A 23,842-nucleotide genomic window follows, 5' to 3' on the forward strand; every position below is an offset into this window, starting at 1 on the left:
TGTAAGAACCAATAGCAGTGCATGCTCAAAGGCAGTTTTGCAGGCTCCACTCTCTCCCCCTTCTGAGGTTCTGATGCTGTTGGAACAGGAAAGGTGCAGAAATCTAAATATCTACATGCAGCTCAGGTGATTCAGGTAGTCCATGGTTACACTCTGACAGGTACTGAATGAAGTCTCTTGGCTGTGAAGTTCTGTGAGTACAGGTGTCTAGTCATGTCCCTCTTGCTGTGGGTTGCTTTCTAGAGCAGGGCCAAAAGGATGAAACTTACCATTTCCAGGAGAGGACTGGTGACAGAAAATTCCTTGCCCTGGGGTCAGTTTTTCTAATTTAACCACATCCATCCATCATAAGGACTTTAATGACCACACATTTATGGTCCTTTATTCAGTGGTTAAAAATGAACTTCTTCCAAAACTATTTTTAATAGCTCATTTTGATATAGGCACAACACGCATATGTGCACATGTCAAGAATAAATACAGATTGGCAAAGTGCCACAGCACAGAGAACAATTAGTAAATCTGTTCCGTTTTGTTCCAAAGTTAACAATTAGAAAAAGCCCAGCTTTGACTAAAGTAATCTGTAAATGAAAATGTTTAGACATCATACATATATTTGACTTTCAATAGGCTATCATAAAATCAAGAATTATTCTGAGTCAATCTTTTCACATGCTAGCTAGGAAACTAGGTCTTCATTGACAAACAGAAGTAGATCCATGATCTTTTTTTTTTTTTTGAGATGGAGTTTTACTCTTGTTGCCCAGGCTGGAGTGCAATGACACGATCTCGGCTCACTGCAACCCTCGCCTCCTGGGTTCAAGTGATTCTCCTGCCTCAGTCTCCCGAGAAGCTGGGATTACAGGCATGCGCCACCATGCCCAGCTAATTTTGTAATTCTAGTAGAGATAGGGTTTCTCCATATTGTTCAGGCTGGTCTCAAACTCCTGACCTCAGGTGATCCACCCGCCTCGGCCTCCCAAAGTGGTGGGATTACAGGCATGAACCACCACGCCCAGCCAGATCCATGAATTTTTTTAAGCCTTTCCTCTATGCCATGGACCTAGTTGGAAGTCATTCAATCAATCAGTCAATCAACCAACAGATAACTCAGCAAACAGCTTGTAGCCTTATTTCTACAGGCCTCAAAATAGCAATAAAGAGACCAAGTATCAAGCCTAGGTCCTCTGTCCCATGGCAGGACAAGGAGGGCATATGTCGCATATACATGGATTTCCATGCATGGGGCTTATTTCTTGATTTTTTTTCCCTATTAGGTAATAAGGGTTCAGTTGGACTATAGACAAAAAAAAAAAAAAAAAAAAAAGAAAATTAAATTATTTTGTGTCGGCCAAGTGCAGTGGCTCATTCATGTAATCCCAGCACTTTGGGAGGCCGAGGTGGATGGATCACATGACGTCAGGAGTTTGAGACCAGCCTGCCCAACATGATGAAACCCTGTCTCTACTAAAAATATTTAAAAAATTAGCTGGGTGTGGTGGCAGGCGCCTGTAATCCCAGCTACTTGGGAGGCTGAGGCAGGAGAATCACTTTAACTCAGGAGGTGGAGGTTGCAGTGAGCCAAAATTGAGCCATTGCACTCTAGACTGGGCAACAAGAGCGAAACTCCACCTCAGGAAAAAAAAAAAAAAATTGTGTCAAGTAAAGCACATATCCTGGGTATAACCCAAGGGTAGATGAAGCTGCCTCTCCATATACTCACCAAAGGGCTGCCTCTCCCCATATGCTGAGGCAACACCTTCAGGCAGTCTTTCTTGGGCAGCACCCCTGTTTTTTGTTTTTTTTTTTTAACTTTTATCTTAAGTTCAGGGGTATATGAGGGTTACACTCCCATCAACAGTGTATATGTGTTACCGTATAACAAACTGGGTAAACCCATGTCACGAGGGGTTTGTTGTACAGACTATTTCAGCACCCAGGAATTAAGCTTAATGTCCATTAGTGATTTTTCCTGATCCTCTCCCTCCTCCCACCCTCCGCCCTCTAATAGGCCCCAGTGTGTGTTGCTCCCCTCTCTGTGTCCATGTGTTCTCATCATTTGGCTCCCACTTATAAGTGAGAACATGCGGTATGTGTTTTTCTGTTCCTGTTAGTTTGTTATCGATAATGGCCTCCAGCTCCATCCATGTTCCTGCCAAGGGCATCAGCTCAATTCTTTTTTGTGGCTGCATGGTATTTCATGGTGTATATATACCACATTTTCTTTATCCAGTCTAGAATTGATGGGCATTTAGGTTGATTCTATGTCTTTACCATTGTGAATAGTGCTGCAATGAATATATGCATGCCTGTGTCTTTATGAGAGAATGATCGAGATTCCTTTGGCTATATGCTCAGTCGTGGGATTGCTGGGTTGAATGGTAGCTCTATTTTTAGGCCTTTGAGGAATCGCCACACTGTTTTCCACAATGGCTGAATTAATTTACATTTCCACCAACAGTGGTATAAGTGTTCCTTTTTCTCCACAACCTTGCCAGCAGTTGTTATTTTTTGACTTTTTAATAATAGCCATTCTCACTGGTGTGAGATGGTATCTCATTGTAGTCACTTTATATATATATATATATATATATATTTTTTTTTTTTTTTTTTTTTTTTTTTTTTTTTTTTGAGATGGAGTCTCCCATTGTAGCCCAGGCTGGAGTGCGGTGGCGCGATCTCAGCTCACTGCAAGCTCCACCTACCAGGTTCATGTCATTCTCCTGCCTCAGCCTCCCGAGTAGCTGGGACTACAGGCGCCTGCCACCACGCCTGGCTAATTTTTTGTATTTTTAGTAGAGACGAGGTTTCACCGTGTTAACCAGAATGGCCTCGATCTGCTGACCTCGTGATCCGCCTGTCTCGGCCCCAAAGTGCTGGGATTACGGGTGTGAGCCACCACGCCCGGCTGTAGTCACCACTTTGAAAGGGAACCTAGTTACCTCGCTTTCCTTTTCTCCCTCTGCTTCTCATGCCTTTGCCATACAGCATTCAAGGCTGTGGTCTTACAGGTTCCTTGTGCTTTGAAAATCTGAGTCACCCTTGAGACTGCACTCTAAGCGGGGAGAAAGCGGACCCATGGTGATCTCTGGCAGTGGGACTGGGATGAAAGTGGTTTCCTTGAGGCCTGGGTGCACAGAGGTGCTGTTTGAATTCTTCCAGGCCCTCGACCTTCAGAAGGATAAATACTTCTCATTTTGGAGTTTAAAACTTTTTTTCCTCTTTTTTTTTTTCTGGGCTGGGGACTGGGGAAGGAGGAATGTTCTGACTTAAACAGTCTCATCCTGTATTTTCTTTTTTATCTTGAGATAGTGTCTGACTCTGTTTCCCAGGCTGTACTGCAATGGTGCAGTCATGGCTCACTGCAGTCTCAGCCTCCCGGGCTCACGTGATCCTCCCTCCTCAGCCTCCCAAAGTGCTGAGACTATGGGTGTGAGCCACCATGTCCAGCCCCCTTTATTTTTAAAATTTGTTTTGTACTCCATTCTAAAGGGGCTTTGAAAGGTTTAATGAAGTAGATTCTAATGAAAGCATAATAAAACCAAGTGAATGAAAAGTCCATAAATAAACAACAAAAGGCCACAACACTTAGATATGCTCCCTTTCTGCTTTATGTTAAGAAGTGAATGGCAATGCAGGTGGCTCTGGAGTCAGGCGGACCTGGACTTAAATGAGGTGTCTACTGCATAATAGCTTTGTGAACTTGGCCAAGTTATATAAAATCCTTGGGATTGCTCTTCAGGGAATACAAAACAGAGAAAATCATACCTAATTCCTAAGGTCTCTGCAGATTAAGGCTATAAAACGAGCACTGTGCTGGGCACATAGCATGGACTCAATAAATATAATTTATTTTGTCTCAAATCAAAGGTACACTTGTGACTTGGCTTCACCCACCTAAAAGCAACCCTGTTAACTGGAATGCTGGCAAGAATGGACGACTTGCTTTGTAATGAGAGTCTCAGCCGTGAAGCAATTAGACCAGTCAACTCGCTGAGTAGACTCACTATGCAACACTTTATTGATAATGCATCATAGTTACTTGAAGATGCCTCTGCATTCCTGACTTTTTAGGGAGTAGAATGGACTTTGCTTCTTCAACTTTGTATCCTTTATGTATCCATTTACTTAGTTCCTAGTATGTGGTTAAGTACTCAATAAATATTTACAGAATTGAACCAAAGACTTCGAACTGTTTCTAAAACAATCCAACTCTGTCAAAGTGTTAAGATTGTCTACTACTGAAATTATTAAAACAGAAATGCCCTAGACTTAGAGGCACTAAAAAGAAGGCTCTGAGTGGTTGAGATAATGGTGTAGCATAGGTTATTATTTTTCAGAAAATGATGTGAAACTCATGAAAATATCTGTCATGGTGATGAAACTGTACACTAACCTGTTCAAAGCTTTGACTTATTCATCTGTAAGTTAGTTTTATCAGTCAGTTCAAATAAATTCAATGTAATTTAATCCAATGTTTCTCAATTCAGCATTGACTGCTTTCTTGCTCCTTTACCAGAATTTTGAAATTCTATGCCTCCAGTTTATTTTTGTTCCTCCAAATAGAGGCAAGAACGGGAGCTCCCTCCTCTGCGGGTCCTCTCCGATGGGCTCCTACAGAACTTTGCTTATATTTCTGTCCCTCATTTATTCACTGATCTGCCTTCTTTACACTTAAAAATAAAGCCCAGGGTCTTCACTCTATGATTGCAAGTCCTAACCTACCTTTCCAACCCTCTCTCCTGTTCATTCACCTTAAGGTCTTGGTGGAACAGAACTATTTCTTGTTATTCCAGTACAATTTGTACATTTAATTTGTTCATTCATTCATTCAGTCACTGGATTACAGTGATACTTATCCTATCATCCACACGAATTAGCAACTAGAAGCTCCAGCACGGCAACATTTGACTGAGCTGATAGGGTCTGCCTCCTTAAGGGAGCTGGGGTGGGCTCATCTACTCCCCAGTTTGCATTGAACTTGTTTTATCATTTTCTTGATTGTATGATTTAACCTCTAACCAACTTTCTTTTCCATAGACCAGATCAAATATAAGATTCAATTATATAATGTATAAATCACCCAGCATGTGACTGATACAAAAGAAATATTAATTAATGTCCTTCTCTATCCAGATGACACGTTTACTTAGAACCAGAGATGAGATTATAAAATGATCCCTGAACACCCACCTAGAGATCTTTCTGTTCTGTCTTTGCCATCCATCTTTCAAGGATTGATCACTATTGGTGAATGACAAATACTGATGCACTAGGCATTAATAAACTTCAGAATTCATCCAAGATGAGAATCACAGGGTTTGAGGACCAACAGAACTTGGAAAACCGCTTACCTCCTACGTAGAGTGGAGAGTCAAAATTCAGAGTGGACTGCTTTGACAAGTTGGTGATGATTTTGGGGCTCCCACCATCCACGGACAAAGAGAGACTCTGATCCAGGGCGAGTAGTTCCACAATGTGGAAGTTTCCATCATTGATTGTCTCCACACTACAACGGAAACAAAAAGTTGGCTGATTCTTCCCTTTTCTTTTCATTACAGCAAGGCAGTTAAAATACAAACTTTAATAAGCACTCCTTGGGAAAAGAGACGGCAATCTAACACTACTGAAGATAAAGACCAGTAGTTGAATTTTTTTCAAAAATAGGTATTTTCAAGGAGATGTGATTGATTTCAGCTTCTCAGGAACTGAATACAAAGTAAGTTTGTTCTTTTATGATGAGAAGTAGAAATAACTGCATTTCATCATCATCCAGCCACATTCTCTCAACATGTAGCAATTCCAAAGGATAATTTATACATTTGCTTTTAACTGCCATAAAAGTTCCATTTACCAAGACACTATTACTTCAAATTGTACTGAAAAGATAAGGAACCTAGGCCGGTGTTAAAAACACTCTAACACACTGACCTTAGGCAACTCCTGGCTTCTGCTCTTAAAAAACTGTATATTATGACTTATCAGAATCAAACATACACGCAAATGCAAGGAGAACCAACTTGGTGGGATCTTGGTACTTTTTGAAATTGGTTAATAATACCCTCTTACTTTCTGTGCATTTTCATCAACTGATATTACTGTGAAGAAGATATCTATGCTCAGGGGAGACACGGGAATAACAGATGAAATAAAATGCTTAACATAGTGATATCTAGGAAATACTGCAATGACAATGGCTCTCTAGATTCTTTTCTATAATTTTCAAGGGCCAGGTCTAACAATGATTACTGTCACCTTCTAAAAACCTTGGAAGGGCTTATAGAAATTGATGAAGTGAATAAAGACAAAAAGATGAAGAAAGTTAAATGGAAAATGAGAATTAACAAATAAGATGAAGTTGAGTGCAATTAGTAAATATGTGTTACATGGATTTTAAAGTGTAGTTGCATATCTAACACTGGTGTGACAGCAGGCAAAAAAGCAAACCAGACCAATGAAACAGGACCAAAGAAGAAATAGGACCAATACGCAGTGCAGTGTTAAGAACATACTTACCTTTCGCTATACAGGAAAAATATGGCATAACGGAAGTTGGGATCAAAAAATTAATGGTGATGATTAAAGATCTAACATGCTGGGATACTGGAGAGACTGAAAAAGGCTCCAACATGGAAACATGGGAGCATGTGATAGATTATTACTAAATGTGAATACTTAATACTCTGTATGCAAGATGACTGATTAAACTTCTGGGCACTGATATTTAAATTTATAAAATGGCAAAGTCTAGGGAATGATAGAAAAATGCATTAACATATTTCTGCATGGCTTTCACCACTGGAGTCTAATCATATTCCATTGTATGCTGACAGATAATAAAATGTTTTTTTGATTTGAGAACAAGAGAAATCGTTCTGCAGAAATGTGAAAACATTTGACATTCTTTCTGTTAAGCGGTTAGAAGAGTCCACGTGTGCAGGAATCTTTGATAGCCTGTCTCAGATAACAACTTTATAAAATTAAATGTTAGATATGTCAATCAATATTTTTGCCTTTTACACTTTTAATTATCCTAACACTTAACATCTATACAATTGGCAGAGGAAAAAATAGACCAGAAAATTATTTTCTAAGTAAAGTTGCACACCATCCATTAGTGGTTTTAAATATGACTCTCTCCTAAGAGGGTATGCCAAGTAGCAACATCAGCTAATGGTTAAGCATATAGGCTCTGTAGTCAGATAATCCTGGATTTGAATCCTGGTCCTGCATTTATGAAGTGTTTGATTTAGATAAGTTACTTTATTACTAATATATTTCAGTTTTCTCTTCAGTAAATGCTAATAAATATTTCTGCCTTCCATGGTTAATTTGAGGACTATGTAAAATGACTGAAAGATACTCAGCATAGCGAAAATGAATGTTAGATATTAGTATCACCATCACTATCATATCGGCCCCCCACCCAACCATGATCATCATGATACAAATAATTCAACCCTATTTCTGAATCTTCTTGATGAAAGAATTTAATTTAGCTTTGTTTTAAATATTAATTGTAGGATAATGTTAAAGGCTGGCAGAAATGTAATAACTTCTTTGGGGGCATATCTTGTTCAAGTTACTAAAAGTTTTAAAGTAAAACATTAAAATAAAGACAGACATAGAGTAGAAGCCAGTTCCTTTTTACTTTGAGGTTACACACAACTTTCCAAGTAGTTTTATTTGGCTGTCCTATCAACATCAACCTTGATAAATATTAATAATGAGGTCCCCATTTTCTCTTTAAAACTGCAAAGAAAAGATGCATATATTACCAAGGAATGGATTCTTGGTCACATATTGGTCTTAGACAGTCAGTTCAGGCATGTCATCATCAATGACTGTGTCTGATGCAGTACAATTGTGTGGTTTAAGTTAACACACTTTACAGTTTTAAACACCCGAATGCAGTTGGAACTTGGAGGTAGGTAGTTTCATCATCAACTCACTTTACTTATTGCTCTTTTATTCCCTCCTCTGTTCCTTTTTCTTCTTTTTTGAAGTACATGTCTTAAACTCTTGATAACTGTAAGCTAATTTAAAGTATTGGCCATGTATTATTTATATCTGAAAATATGTGGTAAGTAAATATAAGGGAGATGTATTAGGCATAACATATATCAATTGTTTTTAGCAATGCTCCTAGATGATATCTATAGGTAATCATTACGCTTCAAGCATGTTTAAGACAAGACCTCTGAAAATTCATTGTATAAAACATAGTTGGAATTTTCAGTGGCAGTATCGTCAAGGATAATGCTGAGAGATAAATCTTGCTCAGCTTGTCCTAGCTCTCATTAGACATGTCATCTTTGGTTAGTGTGACCTTAGGTGATTTTTCTTCCTTTTAAGAGAAGTGCAAATAATAAGAGCAAAGGATTATATATCACATACTAAGGACCAGGCACTAAGAACTTTGCAAGTATTACCTCACATAAGCTTCACAACAAGAGGTGGGCACTTAGGACATCCAAGGTGACACATCTAGTTAGTGGCTAAACAGTTCTGAAGCCAGGTTGTCTGGCTCAAGTGTATGTGCTCCTAATTATTATGTACTACTTTTATAATCGAAAACCTGAGGAATACCTATTCCTAGACAAATGGCATGTGTTTTCACCACTAACAAGCTTTTAATATACAATTTCTGTCCCAAATAGCCTGGGAATAATAAAGTTCTACAGTAAATAACTTTGTATGATAGCAAAACTTGATTCATTTACTAAAAAACACTGAATTATTAATAAAAGTAATAATCTCACAACGAGCCTTTGAAGAATGCAGAGAAATTATATGGATTTTAAAACTGAGTTTGGATTTTATTTTCACAATTATGAGTGAGATTCAGACTGACTACACTTTTCTCTCCCTAAAAGCTTTAAATGTCTAATCTGATCACACCAGAACTTCACAAGACTTATCACTGAGATTAATTCCATTTACATCTCCCTGGAATTAAATGAAGTCTCATCTTGACCTTTTAACAGGTAAGCACAGTGAAGTTCATGATCTTAGATTCCTTCTTTTTTGAGACAGAGTCTCGCTCTGTCAGCCAGGCTGGAGTACGGTGACATAATGATGACTCACTGCAGCCTCAGCCTCCTGGACTCAAGTGATCCTGCTGCCTCAGCTTCCTAAGCAGCTAGGACCACAGCTACATGCCACCATGCCCAGCTACTTTTTAAATTTTTCTGTAGAGATAGGGTCTTGCTATGTTTCCCAGGCTGGTCTCAAGCGATCTTCTTGGCTTTGCCTCCCAAAGTGCTGAGATTACAGATGTAAACCACCACAACTGGCCAATTTGTTTTTTAAGATGATATTTTACACATGGGACCTAAAGAGAATTTTTCAGAGTTAATAACATTCTAACTGGGTGTTTCATGCTGTCTTTTCTAGCATGAGATAAACTGGGGGATGTCCAGGAATCCTTTGTTTACACATTCGTTTAAAATTAAAGCAGTGGGCCAGGAGCGGTGGCTCACACCTACAATCCTAGCACTTTGGGAGGCCAAGATGGGCAGATGGCTTGAGCTCAGGAGTTCGAGACCAGCCTGGGCAATATGGTGAAATCTTGACTCTTCTAAAATACAAACAAAATCAGCCGGGCATGGTGGTGGGCGCCTGTAATCCCAGCTGCACAGGAGGCTGAGGCACGAGGATTGCTTGAACCCCGGAGGCAGAGGTTGCAGTGAGCTGAGACAGTGCCACTGCAGTCCAGCCTGGGCAACAAAGTGAAACTCTGTCTCAAAAAATAAATAAAATAAAATAGAATAAAAGCAGTGATCAACACACTAGTTGCTACATAGTAAGACTGCCTGAGCTATAAAGCCATAATCCACTTTTCAGTCTGTAGCAGCTGTCTCCTACATACCCACATGCAACGCATGGCATCCTTCTGGGTTCTGATAAGTATTGATAAACTCTCTTTCACCACTCCCTAGGGAACAATATATTTTATGACTCACAAAAACTACAAGCGAACCACTTAACTTTGAGCCTTTCCACTGGGAATTTGAATTGCAGTTATTACTATTACTATGAGGTTTAGTTTTACTACGCTCACCTATTTCCTGAGATTTGTTTTCTTGAATTTATATACTGGAAGTGGATACATGAAAACAAAGCAGTTACCCCACTGTCTGTGGTCTGCTACAGAAAAATAATTCAGAACTTTGGGGCCTAAAAGAGGGATTTTAAAATGTCTCTGATTTTCTTTATCTACTTTGCTTACACACAATACATTAACAATGATAAACATAATGTATTTCTGTAGTTTAATAAACAGATTGTTTTTCTTTATGTGTGCTTCAACTTCTTGCCTTAAAATTTTAAAGTGTCTGAGCTGGGTGCAGTGGCTCACGCCTGTAATTCCAGCACTTTGGGAGGCCAAGGCTGGTTTATCATGAGGTCAGGAGTTCCAGTCTAGCCTGGCCAAGATGGTGAAATGCCATCTCTAGTAAAAATACAAAAATAAGCTGGGCATCGTGGCATACGCCTGTAATCCCAGCTCCTCTGGAGGCTGAGACAGGAGAATTGCTTGAACCCGGGAGGTGGAGTTTGCAGTGAGCCGAGATTGTGCCACTGCTCTCTAGCCTAGGTGACAGAGCAAGATTCCATTTCAAAAAAAAAATTAAAATTGAAGTATCTAGTGGCATATTCCATGCTTTGGAATAGGAACTGGAAACCAAACAAACTCAACTGGTCATCTCATTTTGGTATCTGTGGCCTGATGATACTTCACCTGTGAAGTGAGAGTGATACTAAAAAATATTCTTGCATATCTCTTTAGTCAAAAGGAATGGGAAGCCAAATGAGATTAAAGATATCTATGTAGGCCGGGTGCGGTGGCTCACGCCTGTAATCCCAGCACTTTGAGAGGCTGAGGTGGGCGGATCATGAGGTCAGGAGATGGAGACCATCCTGGCTAACATGGTGAAACTCTGTCTCTACTAAAAATACAAAAAATAGCCAGGCACAGTGGTGGGTGTCTGTAGTCCCAGCTACTCGGGAGGCTGAGGAAGGAGAATGGTGTGAACCTGGGAGGCGGAGCTTGCAATGAGCCAAGATCGTGCCACTGCACTCCAGCCTGGGCGACAGAGCGAGACTCTGTCTCAAAAAAAAAAAAACAGATATAAGAATTTTTCAAAAGAAAGCTTTAGAAAATAGTTTTTCAAGTAATATTTTAATCAGTACTTTTAAAACAGATTAATATGAATAAAATTCTCTAAACTAGAAAGGCTTCTCTAAACTTGAACATACTGTAGAGTGAGATGTCAGGCTATAAAATTCCCACTTGGGTATTTATTCTTCTGTATCCGGATATCTGAGCAGGAAGAATATCCATGAGTCATCAGCACTACTCACTATTATGAGCCCACTCTGTGCCAAGCACGATGCCAGGTGCTTTACATTCATTCAATTCTCATAACCAAACATGAAAAGCAGATCTAATTGCATTTATTGAGATAACAAAAATGAAGCACAAAGAAACGAAGCAATTTGCCCAAGGTTATAAGCTAGTTAAACAGGGGGACTTTTACATATGGCATATCAAGAATGGCTGAATAAACATCTTGGAAACAAGAATACCATATAGATTCTGTCTACTGTCTGTCTCCCCAATGAGACTGAGCTTCTCAGATACAGAGATCATCTTTGTTGAGTTTCTTTTGTATTTTTGTTGAAATGTAAGCCTGTAAACTGCACAGTCCAGAGTGTATGTAGCCAACCAAATGTAACAGTAGGTAAGAGAAAGTCCCCTGAATTTGAGCAGGTTGCCTAAATATGAAAACTTGCACACCGGTAAGGTGGTTCATCTGATTTTCTTATTTTTAAACAGTAGTTAGCTGTGTTTCCAAAGAAGCTGCCTGGTTTGGAAAATCACATTAATTTGAATCTAAAAAAAGCATATATTTTTCAATAATAACTTTCATTTAAAAAAAGTTTGTTTTTCTAGATGAAAAGAAAGTCACTTTGAAAGACAGCACATTATTAGCCTACTTGAGAATAAAAATTTAATACTCCAGCCCTGTCTGAGGACCTACTGCTTAAATTTAGGCTGCTATTCATTTTTCCATTTATTCATGGCACTATTACTGACATGGTTTGGCTGTGTCCCCACCCAAATCTCATCTTGAATTGCAGTTCCCATAATTCCCCATGTTGTGGGAGGGACCAAGTGGGATATAAGTGAATTATGGGGGTGGTTTTCCCAATACTGCTATCATGGTAGTGAGTGAGTCTTACGAGATGTGATGGTTTTATTGGAGTTTTCCCTTTTTGCTTTGATCTCAATTCTCTCTTGTCTGCCACCATCTAAGACATGTAAGCCATTCCTTTCGCCTTCTGCTATGATTGTGAGGCCTCCCTAGCCATGTGAAACTGTGAGTCTATCAAACCTCTTTTTCTTTATAAATTACCCAGTCTTGGGTATGTCTTTATCAGCAGTGTGAAAATGGACTAATACAATTACTAAGTCCCTCTTTATGCTATTCTCTAAGTGCTGTAAAGATTAGGCCCGTGCGCCATACTCCAAATCCATTCCCTTGTTAGGCAGCTAATTTCATCTATGTTGCTGGTTCCAGCCCTTTAGGCAGCAGATTGTTGGCAAATGTTTAACAGCTGGTACTGTTAAAAAAAAAAAAAAAAAAACAAGAACAGAAACCCAGATTTGTAGGCTTTGCTGATTTTTGTGGTGGGAATACTCCCAACATGGCTGATTTCATTGTGAGCATCAAGCATGATGTTGTAGAACTTGGATATGGGAAGAGATGCAGACAATCAGCTCGCAAAGTATGTATTCCTTTTACACAAGGGGTTCTCAAAGTGTAGTCCCTGGAGTACAAGATATCCTGGAAACTTGTTAAAAATGCAAAATTTCAGGCCTAGCTAAGACCTACAGAATCAGAAACTAGGAGTGGTGCCCAACAACCTGTATTTTAACATATCTTTCAGGTGATTCCAATGCAGACTTTTGAAAACAACCATTCTACACTAATGCCTGTATGCTTGATGCTGTTAACAGCAGGTATGTCTACAAGAAGCCATGATCTTCTATTCGGATGTAGGAAATAAGATGAGAAAATGTGCATACTACTCTATTTCTACTGCTAAAATAATAATTACTACCTCTTGAGTTTTCTTAAACACACTTCAAGCTATGTTAACTAGTGTCTTTTAACTTTGAACATAGTTGGCTGTGTTTACAAAGAGGCTGTCTGGTTTGGGAAATGACATTAGTTTGAATTTAAAGAAAGAAGCACCTATTTTTTATTAATAACTTTTGTAAAAAATGTTTCCCCTTATCTAGATTAAAAGAAAGTCTTTTTGAAGGGCAACAAATGACCAGTCTAGACATAATTTCATAAAATAATAGTCTTCATACTGATTTATGTGAAACAATAGTTGACATATAAAATAATTTTTTAACCAAAAATATCCTATAGAAATAATAACAATATATTATTACTTTCCCCTCATTTTATCAGATTTCATTTTGCTAAAATAAAATCCATTTTCTTCAATGTGGAGAATTAACCAGGCAATTGAAATGATGCACCAGGCCGGGGGCGGTGGCTCAAGCCTGTAATCCCAGCACTTTGGGAGGCCGAGACGGGCGGATCATGAGGTCAGGAGATCGAGACCATCCTGGCTAACACGGTGAAACCCCGTCTCTACTAAAAAAAACACAAAAAACTAGGCGGGCGAGGTGGCAGGTGCCTATACTCCCAGCTACTTGGGAGGCTGAGGCAGAAGAATGGCGTGAACCCGGGAGGCAGAGCTTGCAGTGAGCTGAGATCCGGCCACTGCACTCCAGCCTGGGCGACAGAGCGAGACTCTGTCTCAAAAAAAAAAAGATGCACCTGAGGTACAAAATTATTTCCAAGTGCAAGACCCAATAATATATTAAATAATGCAAAATTTAGAAAACAATGTTTTACCAAAGTAAATTTTATATAACATAGCATTATGACAATAAAACTGAACTTAAGTGGAAACAAATCAAAATTTGAAAATGTACTTCACCCAGACAGAATATTTATTAGCCACTTATGGGACAGCTGATTGCAACACTGTTATTGATAGATTTTACTACAGGGGATGGAGAAGTACTATCTTTCATCAAAGATTTTACATTGTAGTAAAGGCCTGGCCCAGGACAGAGGTTACCTTGCTTGGCATTTTCTGGCATTTGAAAAAAGGTCAAAAAATTAGCCGTATCAGAGTTAAGAGTTAGGAAAAACTGCAAATTGAAGGTAAAGGAAAGGAGAGGATTAAGAGTAGATCCATTGCACCTGTGATGCATTTCGATGCCAGAAGGAATGCGATGGGAACACAGGTTTGGGTGAAGCAAATGAAATAAACTCAGTTTTGAACATCCTGAATTTGTGATACTAGTAGCCATCATTGTTTACGGTTTACCAAACATCATTGCAAATATTTTACATTTATCATGTCATACAATTTTTACCGTAATCTCACAAAAAGGAGACTATTATTTGTTATCCCCATTTGCCAGATGAGGCCCAAGGAGCTGAAGCAATCTGTCTAAGACGCACAGTTAGTTGATAACAGAGCCGGACTGGAATCAAGCCAGTCTATCTCCAGAGCAACTGCTATTTCTATTATTTCAATTTGATTTTTGAGTGGTAATGACATTGAAATGGCTCAAAAATCAAATGGATATAAAATGGTATTCATGCAGAAGTTTTGTTTCTATTTCTTCTTGTCTATGTCTAGTTTTTCTTTGTGCAAATACATGAAATTATAAGTGCTCATATTTATCTCCTTTGATACTTGTTCTTCCTTACATTTCCTTCCTGTCTTCCTTCTTTTTTCTTCATTGCTTCCTTCCTTTCCTCCTTTTTTCTTATATTAATTTTCTTAATGTAAACATAACATTCTATATTTAATATATTAATAAAATATACATATCTATATATCTGAATTCTTGGTAATTGTTGCCTCTTTTATTAAAAAATAAGGTCATAGCTTTTCTTGATTGGAAAATCAAGAAAATTTTTTGGTCATAAGCCAAAAGGCAATAATTAAATTAAAGCTATATTTGCTCTAGGCCTCACATTTTGTATCTCTATTAGATGATCTGCCAGCAGAAACATAGGCTTGCAGCTCCTAATAAAGAATATGCAACATAACAGTCCTTTGATAAATGTCATAAGATACATTCCATTCTTTATTAGGTGAAATGGCAATGAGCATAAACTCAAAAAAACTAGTGATGGTAGGTCCTTGTTTGGATGTAATCACTTGGGCTTCTACAAAGTATTTAGAAATATTTTGGCATATGTGATATGAATGCTAGCTTTAATAAGCCAAACCAAAAACCTTTACTATGGCTTCTGAGAGTTCTGTGCTGCGTCATTACATAAAATAAATTAAAAAATAAATAAAACAATGAACCACAAATTTCTGAAATCTTTCCATGGGCCGAAACACATTGAGGCAAGAAAATTTAAGGCCTCATAATATCTAAAATCTTGGCATTAATTCATCACCATTTGGAGATAAAATAAGTATTGTATTCAACTTGGAAATCAACAATTATGTGTTTGTTTCCATGCTCCAAATATTCACAAGTGGTGGATATCAAATTCCATTCATGGCTACAAGTGGCATGTACTTTCCCAGAACTACTATGAAGCATCAAATAAGATGTGAAATCTTTTGAAGCACATTGATACATATTAGAGTACCAATAACATGCAGGCCAGTGTCTCCACTTTACGTCATAATCAATGCCTATTCATTTGTTGCCAAGTGTGTTTGACCTACAGATATGTTTTGTTCATCATATATAGTATTAAAAATGCACACGGATATCTAAAGGAGAGAAAATTTATATTAAAAACCCCCCAGATTTCTGCCTTTTTCCTGAAAAACCAAGAGTCTGGCAAAACCTAAGTCCATATTTTCCCCACGGAGAACTGAGTAGATGCAATCCTGTTTTGACAAATAGTTACTATTGGTTCATTCCAGTCACAACCACTTATTTTATATTGCCAACATCAAGGCTATTTATAATAAAATAATACTTACGTAAAAAATTAGATCTTTTACAGAATAAAAGGGTGAGAGCATATTATTTTCTTGTACTTGACCTGTTTAATCATTTATGTTACTTATCTGGAAAAACTGACTACTTAGGAGTTTATGACCCCTTCTATAAAGGTTGAATTTCTACAGGTAAAAAAATAACTAGCTAAATAGTCTGCAGGATGTTAGGGAATTGGTGTTGGGTTCCAACAGAGGGGCTCTGATAGTTAGTCTTATGCAATAAGGACTAAAAACTATACCCCACGACCACCACCCATTTCACGTCTCCAGTATATTATTAATATCATTAATCACTAGAAAACTTCCACAATGAATGGTCAAGATTCCCTATGACAACACTGTATGAATCCATTTGCTTAATCTGCGTAAGTTCCAAATGAGCTGGGCCTTTGTTCCTTAAAGCTCAGGATAGGTCCGGCACATAGTAAGTGCTCAATAAACCTGTGAGGTATGAATGGCAGCCTGAAGTCACTCACAGTGCTGGATATCTTCATTTGATTCTCTGGATCTCCCTTCCAACTTTCTTTACCCAACTCTGAGTCCTGGGAGGCTCATGTGCAAGCTACATTACCAGAGTCTATAGATTCCTTCTTTCCTGGCATGCAGTGTGGCCAGTGGGGAACACAGACAGGAGATTGTTGGGAGGAAAGAGAGTGAGGTTGTGTATTTCAAAAGCTGGTTGTTTCCGTGGGAGCTTACTCCAAACCTCTAGTAAAGGTCCCAGCTTCTGGCAGGCAAGCCTCTCTACAAAGCCTTTACAGAGCATGAGTTTCCATAACCGCTCCCTCCTCTTGATCCTTCAGGTGGATGGGTAACAACACCTCCGTGCATCCCTTGTTTCCAGCTCCAGGTTACTGTACTATCCCAGTCACCTCTTTGGACATAGCAGCCCCCTTACAAATCCCTCCTCAAACTCTCCAGTTTGAGCATGCCCTCCGTTCCTGCCAGGTTTCTCACTAATACCCTCATCCTAAGACCTGCTGGAGCCAACTTAGTCTCTCTCCTCCCCATAACAAAATAATAGAGGAGACGCAGTTCTTCATTAAGCAATGTTTTTTCACCTTTACCCGTAACTGAGAGATCTTCACCTGTAAATGGCAGAAGCCGGGTGGGAGCCGGTGTCGTAGCTGGCACGAACACGCCCCCGATAGAGTTCTACCGCGATATGGTCCTTGTCACCCTTATACAGGAGGATGCCGCTGTCTTCATCTGTGGCAATCTAGTAGAAAGTAACCCTGGCATTACTAGGATGTGTAGGCAACCAGACGTATTTCATCAGAAAGAGACTGCTAAGTGAGGTGAAGAGGTTTTACTCTGGTTTAGGTTTTCCGGATGGCTATAAGAAAATAATGCTGAAATTATTACTTGAAAGGTGACTTGTTCTTAAATTGCTTTGTTGCAAATAAATCCATAAAGAAACTTAAAAAGAACAAGAAGAAATCCTCAAGTAAACATGTTGGATGTGCTTAGAACTTTCTTTGCTGGAGATTTTTGCTAAACCACTCCTTTTGCTCCTGTTACAAGCTTTATTTATACCATCTGTGAAAAATGACCACATTGTCAAAGATGGATTTTTATATCCCATATTAAAAAAAAAAACCCACAAATTTTTCACAGTTATGCCATGTGGAGGGGGAAGTCTTTGTTTTTATCCTGCTCTTTGGCCCATTTTGGCTTTTAAAGGATTAATTAAGTTAAGACTTAAGCCCCAACATCACTGTGTGGTTCTCAAAACAATTTGGTGGGGCAAACACTGGAAGGCAGGGACTCATGCCTTCCAGGATTCTCTTCTTCCTGACTTCAGAAGGACCCCCTGGCCCTCACTAGAGTATCAGGGTAAACCAAAACAGGGGTGGCATTTACAGGAAGCTGACTAAAGTTATTTGAATTGAAAATATATTAAATGATTTTGCTTATCAGATAAAACAAATATGTAGACCTAATTTGTCCCATGTACACTATATTTATTATCCTTAATCTAGTGCAGCTTCTTCGATAGGGATCTGAATGACTTGCTCAAAGGTACACAGTGAGTTGGTGGAAAGACTTAAAATTTGAGTTTGTTAATTTCATGTCAAGTCTTCAAAGTTCTGGGTGAAGAGTTAAAAGGTGCTGGTTGGCCAAGCGCGGTGGCTCACGCCTGTAATCCCAGCACTTTGGGAGGCTGAGGTGGGTAGATCACATGAGTTTAGGAGTTCGAGACCATCCTGGCCAACATGGTGAAACTCTGTCTCTACTAAAAAATACAAAAAATTAGCCAGACACGGTGGTGCACGCCTGTCATCCCAGCTACTCGGGAGGCTGAGGCAGGAGAATCGCTTGAACCTGGGAGACGGAGGTTGCAGTGAGCCGATATCGTGCCACTGAACTCCAGCCTAGGTGACAGAGCAAGACTCCATCCCCCCCACAAAAAAAAAAAAAAAAAAAAAGTGCTGGTGGTTGAATCCAGGTGTTCTTTCTTGACTGCACCCTTCCTAGCTGCAGATTTCCTAAGAAAAGCCTCCCCCTGTGCACAGGCTGAACTGCAGAGCCATAAAAGCAAATGAATAAAATGTTTTTATCTGAGCACAAAACAAAGAGACATATTTTTTTATTACTGTCTGCTTATCAAATAATGAATAAATAAAAATCTTTGGTTTTCATTTTGTCTTGAAAATACAAATGTTGAAGAGAATAATTACTAACGCTGTCCACACAAGGAGCATTTTCTGTTTTTAACTGTCTATTTAAGATATACTGTCAATCATTCACAAGCTACCACAAATGTTTATTCTCTGAAGTTGAATTTTAAGATCAGATCAACTCTCCATAGACAGAGATCTCTTACCTGAAGTGTGATGTTCGTCTGAGGCCGAACCTTGGCCGAAGGAATCTGAAGATAAGACTCTTTGTTTATAAAATTCACACTGACCAATTTTTCACACTTTTCTCCCTGATAGCCCGGCAAACACTGACATATTGGCTCGTTTATTCTGACAATGCACTGAGCTCCATTCTGACAATCAAAATTATCACAGGGGCTGGTACGAGGGAGGACCATGGGTGGAGAAAACTCACAGAACAAGCCACTGAAGAATAAGGAGAAAAACAAATATGTTAATACGATTTTACTTAATTGCCAATCTGAATTGAGAGCTGTATGACCTAACTGTATACTATATATGTGCACTTCCTTGTTTTTCCAGTTTTCAAGTATTCTTAACTATTAATCAAAATCATCACTGTGCTGTACAATAGATATTCCAAACTTACTCATCCTGCCTAAATGACTCTTTGGACCCTTTGACCAATATCTCCCCAAATACCATCCCTCTGTCCTCCTCCCTGGTAATCCTCATTCTACTCTTTGCTTCTATAACGTCTACTTTTCTTGTCTTAAAATTTTTTTATTTTAATTTTTATGGGTACCTAGTAAGTGTATATATTTATGGGGTACATGAGGTATTTTGATACAGGCATGTAATGCATAATAATCACATCATGTAAAACGGGGTATCCATCCCCTCAAGTATTTATCCTTGTGTTACAAACGATCCAGTTATATTCTTTTAGCTATTTTAAGATGTACAATTACGCTATTACTGACTATAGTCACCCTGTTGTGCCAGGTCTTATTGAACACTAGGTCTTACTCATTTCTGCTTTTACCTGTAACCTTCGGGGCATATGCACGTATAGCCGTTCACTGCATCCGTGCAGTGGGCTCCGTTTTTACATTTGTTGTCTTGGCAGTCATCAAAATCAATGTCGCAGTGCTCACCTATGTACCCTGGTGTGCAGTCACATCTGTTGGAACAAGCAGGTAATGGTTTCAAACCCAACTGAGCCAAAATAAGTAAACAATGCATTTTATCTAGACACATGGCACCATCTTTAAAATACTTATTTAGAATAGGCTCATAGAGCCCCCACATTAATGGATACCTAGAAAATTGAACTGTTCTGCAGTATATTCCATGTTCTATCACTGTGATCTACCAGAGAAATAGTTATTTTTATCTCCTTGATGACAGTGAATATCCACAGTCCAAATAACAACAGGATAATTGTAGCAGGGTCACTCCCTCCCACTCCCTCTCCTCCCTCTTCCATCCTTTCTTTCTCCCCATTTTGTTTGCTTACGGTGCCTTATTATTTTCAGTTTGGCCGAATTCATTTGCTCATTGAGATTATAAAACTGCTATGTTGTAAAATGTACTGGGAATATTAAACATATTTTAAAACATGATTAACATTTTTAATTTTACAATAGAGACTAGATACATCAGAACAAGGTATTATTTTAAGAAAAGCAAATATATTAATATTAAATACCCTAATACACGATGAATCCAGATACTCATTATGGAAGAACAGGACTGCTATAATGGGTTAGGATAGAAGAACTGGTAGAAAATTCACAGGGCCGATCCCATGGACAGTTTTCAGCCTGTTCACCATGGTGGTAAAGGGTCTTGGCTGCATTGATGGTGAAGAACCGGGAGTAATAATACAGCTGACATTCACCAAGCACTTCCTCTGGCCCTGCTCTAACCATGTGGCATCTATGGATTCACTGAAACCTCTCCACAGTCCTGTGACATTGGTGGTATTATTTCATTCACTCTATAGGTGAGGAGACTAAGGAACAAAGAGGTGAAGCACTTTGCCCCCAAACACTCAACTTCTAAGTGCCACAGCCAGGAATCGAACTCAAACAATCTGACAAGAAAGCCTGTATCTCTAACCACTGCACTATGCTGTTGGATAATTAATTCCAGAGGCTCCCTTTAAACCTGTACTTCTCCAGTGCTGACCACTGGGATCTCTAGGTATGACACCAAGGATTCAGGACTTTATAGTTGCATGGAGAAAGGCAGTGTGGCACATGCAGCAGTTTTCAAACTGCATTATGGACCTGTAGGGGACCATGGAATCCCTACAGGTATGGCCATCAATGAGGAGGGGGCTTCTGGAAGCCTCCTTCTACCCTCCACCTTTTCCTCAACACTCTCCTGTTGTGATTTATTAGGCTTACACATTGGCTTCCAAGAGTGTTTTTGATTTAAGAGAGGGTTCACTGATTTTATATATATATACACACACATACATATACATATATATATACATATATACACATAACTGCAAAGCCTGAATTCTTCACAGCTAAGTTAGTTTCCTCATATATACACACATATATACACATGTACATATACACACACACACATGTGTATGTGTATACACGTGTACACGTATATACACATGTACATATACACACACATACATGTGTATGTGTATACATGTGTACATGTATATGTGTGTGTATATGTACATGTATATGTATGTATACACACACATATGTATGTGTGTATATATGTATATGTGTATATATATGAGTATATATATATATGTGTATATATGAGAAAACTGAAACTTAGCTCTGCAGAATTCAGGTTTTGCAGAATTCAGGCTTTACAGAACTGCATTTGTACCCTGGCTTCATTCTTAATTGTACCTTATGAACTTTATTTTATTCCAGATTTATTGAGGTATAATTGAAAAATAAAATCTTTATGTTTTAAAGATGCACATGGTGATGTTTTATACATACATACATTGTGAAATAATTACCACAGTCAAGCTAATTAACATATCTATCACCTCCCATAGTTACCCTTTTCCTTTTGTGGTGAAAATATTTCAGATCTGCTTTCTGGGCAAATTTCAAGTATATAATACAGTATTATTAACTATAGTGACCATGCTGTGATATTAGGTCTCTAGAACTTATTATTCATCTTGTAACTGAAAATTTGTGCCACTGACCAACATCTTCCCATTTTCCCCACCCCAATTCCTGGTAACCACCCTTCTACTCTCTTTTTCTGTAAGTCTGACTTTTTAAAATTCCACACATAAGTGAGATCATCCAGTATTTGTCTTACTATGTCTGGCTTATTTCACTTAGCATAAAGTATATATAATATTGACTAAATTACTTAATCTCTGTAAGTGTTCTTTTCCTCATCTTTAACATGTATATAATTCCACCTCACAGGTTTATTTAAAGATTAAACGCAACTATCTGTAAATTAATTAGTATAGTTTTTATATATAATGCATGTTCTATAAATGGCTGGTTTTTAAAATAATTCTCTATATACATCTTTGTAATTCTATAAAAGTTTTTATGGTTTAGTCTGTATTAATTATCCATTTTTCTATTTCAAAGCTATTAGGATTTGAAGTAAGGTTAATTAAAAACACCCAAGGGAATGTGGCATTACTGAATGCCAAAGGTTTTGTCTGAAAATGCAAAATCAGGGTTTGAGAGTTGCTGGAGAGCGGACGAATTAAAACAAATGGGAGTATATAGCCTCTAAGAGTAGCAAACAGACTTTCAGCTCTGCATGTATGAATTAAGAAATAAAATGAGCTCACTGCATAAGCATGCTTGCTTTGCAGCCAGTTGGTTTTAATGCTAAATCATAACAAAGCAAAGTAAACAACAAGTCTGAAGTTAAATGGACTCTAAGTGGCCATATACATTCTCAAAGAGATGGACAAGGCCCGAGAAGAGAACTTCCATCAATGTTAATGTGAGCAGAGCTGTTGAAGTGCCAAGCATTAAAAGAAAGAAGAAATGCTTTGAAACACTCTGAATTATTTATCTGAAAAAAGAAATCAAAGTGAAAGATAAGAGAACCACACATCCACCATAGTGGCTGTCTAAGAGCTATTTTATATTCTCTTCTCTCCAAATACTACTTTTCAAGACCATTAGAGCTTGGAGTTACATTATGCCCAACATTTTTGTCTTTCTTTTGCTCCTCAGACTGAGTTTCAAAACAGAAAGAAAAAAATTTAAATAAGAATTCCTTAGTTTGTATTATCAATAAAACCTATCACATTCCTTCAACTCTATTATCTGACAAGGAGGGAGGAAGAAGCAAAGAATACAAAATACACTGTTTAGGAGCCCATAGCTGGCTATGTAAGATGCATGTTTGAAAATACTGGTTATGGCGTATCATAGTCTAAAAATATCTCAAAGCAATTTGGGAGATTTATGAGGTATATAATAAAGCAATAAAAGTAACACCAGCTCTGTTAGCTTAGTAATAAGAAAATGAAGTTGAAGTAACATAGTATAACTTGTCTAAACAACAGTTGTCAGTAGAGATTTTCTTTAGCAGCTTCACATCATTTGATTTTTAAGTCTATTTTCTTTCTGCAGCTACCTTTCCCACAATGTGCAATCATTTATAAGTTGGGAGTAACAGCACACACACTGACTTAACCTGTTTTCTGCTAACCTACATACACATAGCTATGAAACGAGCTCGCAAATTACAACTGAAAACAGTGGGTTTCAAAATTAGTTAGTCCATAATGCGGCAAAATGCACTTTTAAGGGTGTCTAATCTATTTGATAATGAGAGGAGATATTTAATTAAGGATTAGTCTTTTTGCAGACAGACTCACTTTCTTTTAATGGTTTCAATTAAGTCTTACTAATACTTTATCTTATACTTACCATGCACAAAGTACCGTGAAATCTGCTCAGCAGATGAGCAGTTCTGGAAAACTTTCCTTACTAGCTAATTTCTCCAAGAAATGATATTTATTATGTAACTGATGTGTTTTCAATTTGCCAAATTAAATTGTGAGTGTATCATTGATATGAAGACTAAAAACAACTTACCTACAGTGTTTGGTTGAATAAAATATAATGTCAAGTTTTGTATAAAGTGAAAATGGAATAACACTGGGTTTTTGCCTAGGGTTG

General features: G+C 38.2%; 1 protein-coding gene across 2 annotated transcripts in view; it reads right to left on the minus strand.

Moving 5' to 3' along the window:
* SLIT2 (slit guidance ligand 2) overlaps positions 1-23,842 on the minus strand; it is a 370,099-nt gene that overhangs the window by 5,077 nt on the left and 341,180 nt on the right. For both annotated transcript variants that reach the window (XM_050791112.1, XM_050791111.1), the window contains 4 exons: positions 19,723-19,860; positions 18,902-19,142; positions 17,163-17,293; positions 5,355-5,509 (listed from right to left, as the gene is read on the minus strand). In XM_050791112.1, the coding sequence (XP_050647069.1) occupies positions 5,355-5,509; positions 17,163-17,293; positions 18,902-19,142; positions 19,723-19,860 (665 nt within the window). The remainder of the gene's footprint in view (positions 1-5,354; positions 5,510-17,162; positions 17,294-18,901; positions 19,143-19,722; positions 19,861-23,842) is intronic.

This window comes from Macaca thibetana, chromosome 5, assembly GCF_024542745.1.
Source record: "Macaca thibetana thibetana isolate TM-01 chromosome 5, ASM2454274v1, whole genome shotgun sequence".
In the NCBI taxonomy this organism is placed as follows: domain Eukaryota; kingdom Metazoa; phylum Chordata; class Mammalia; order Primates; family Cercopithecidae; genus Macaca; species Macaca thibetana.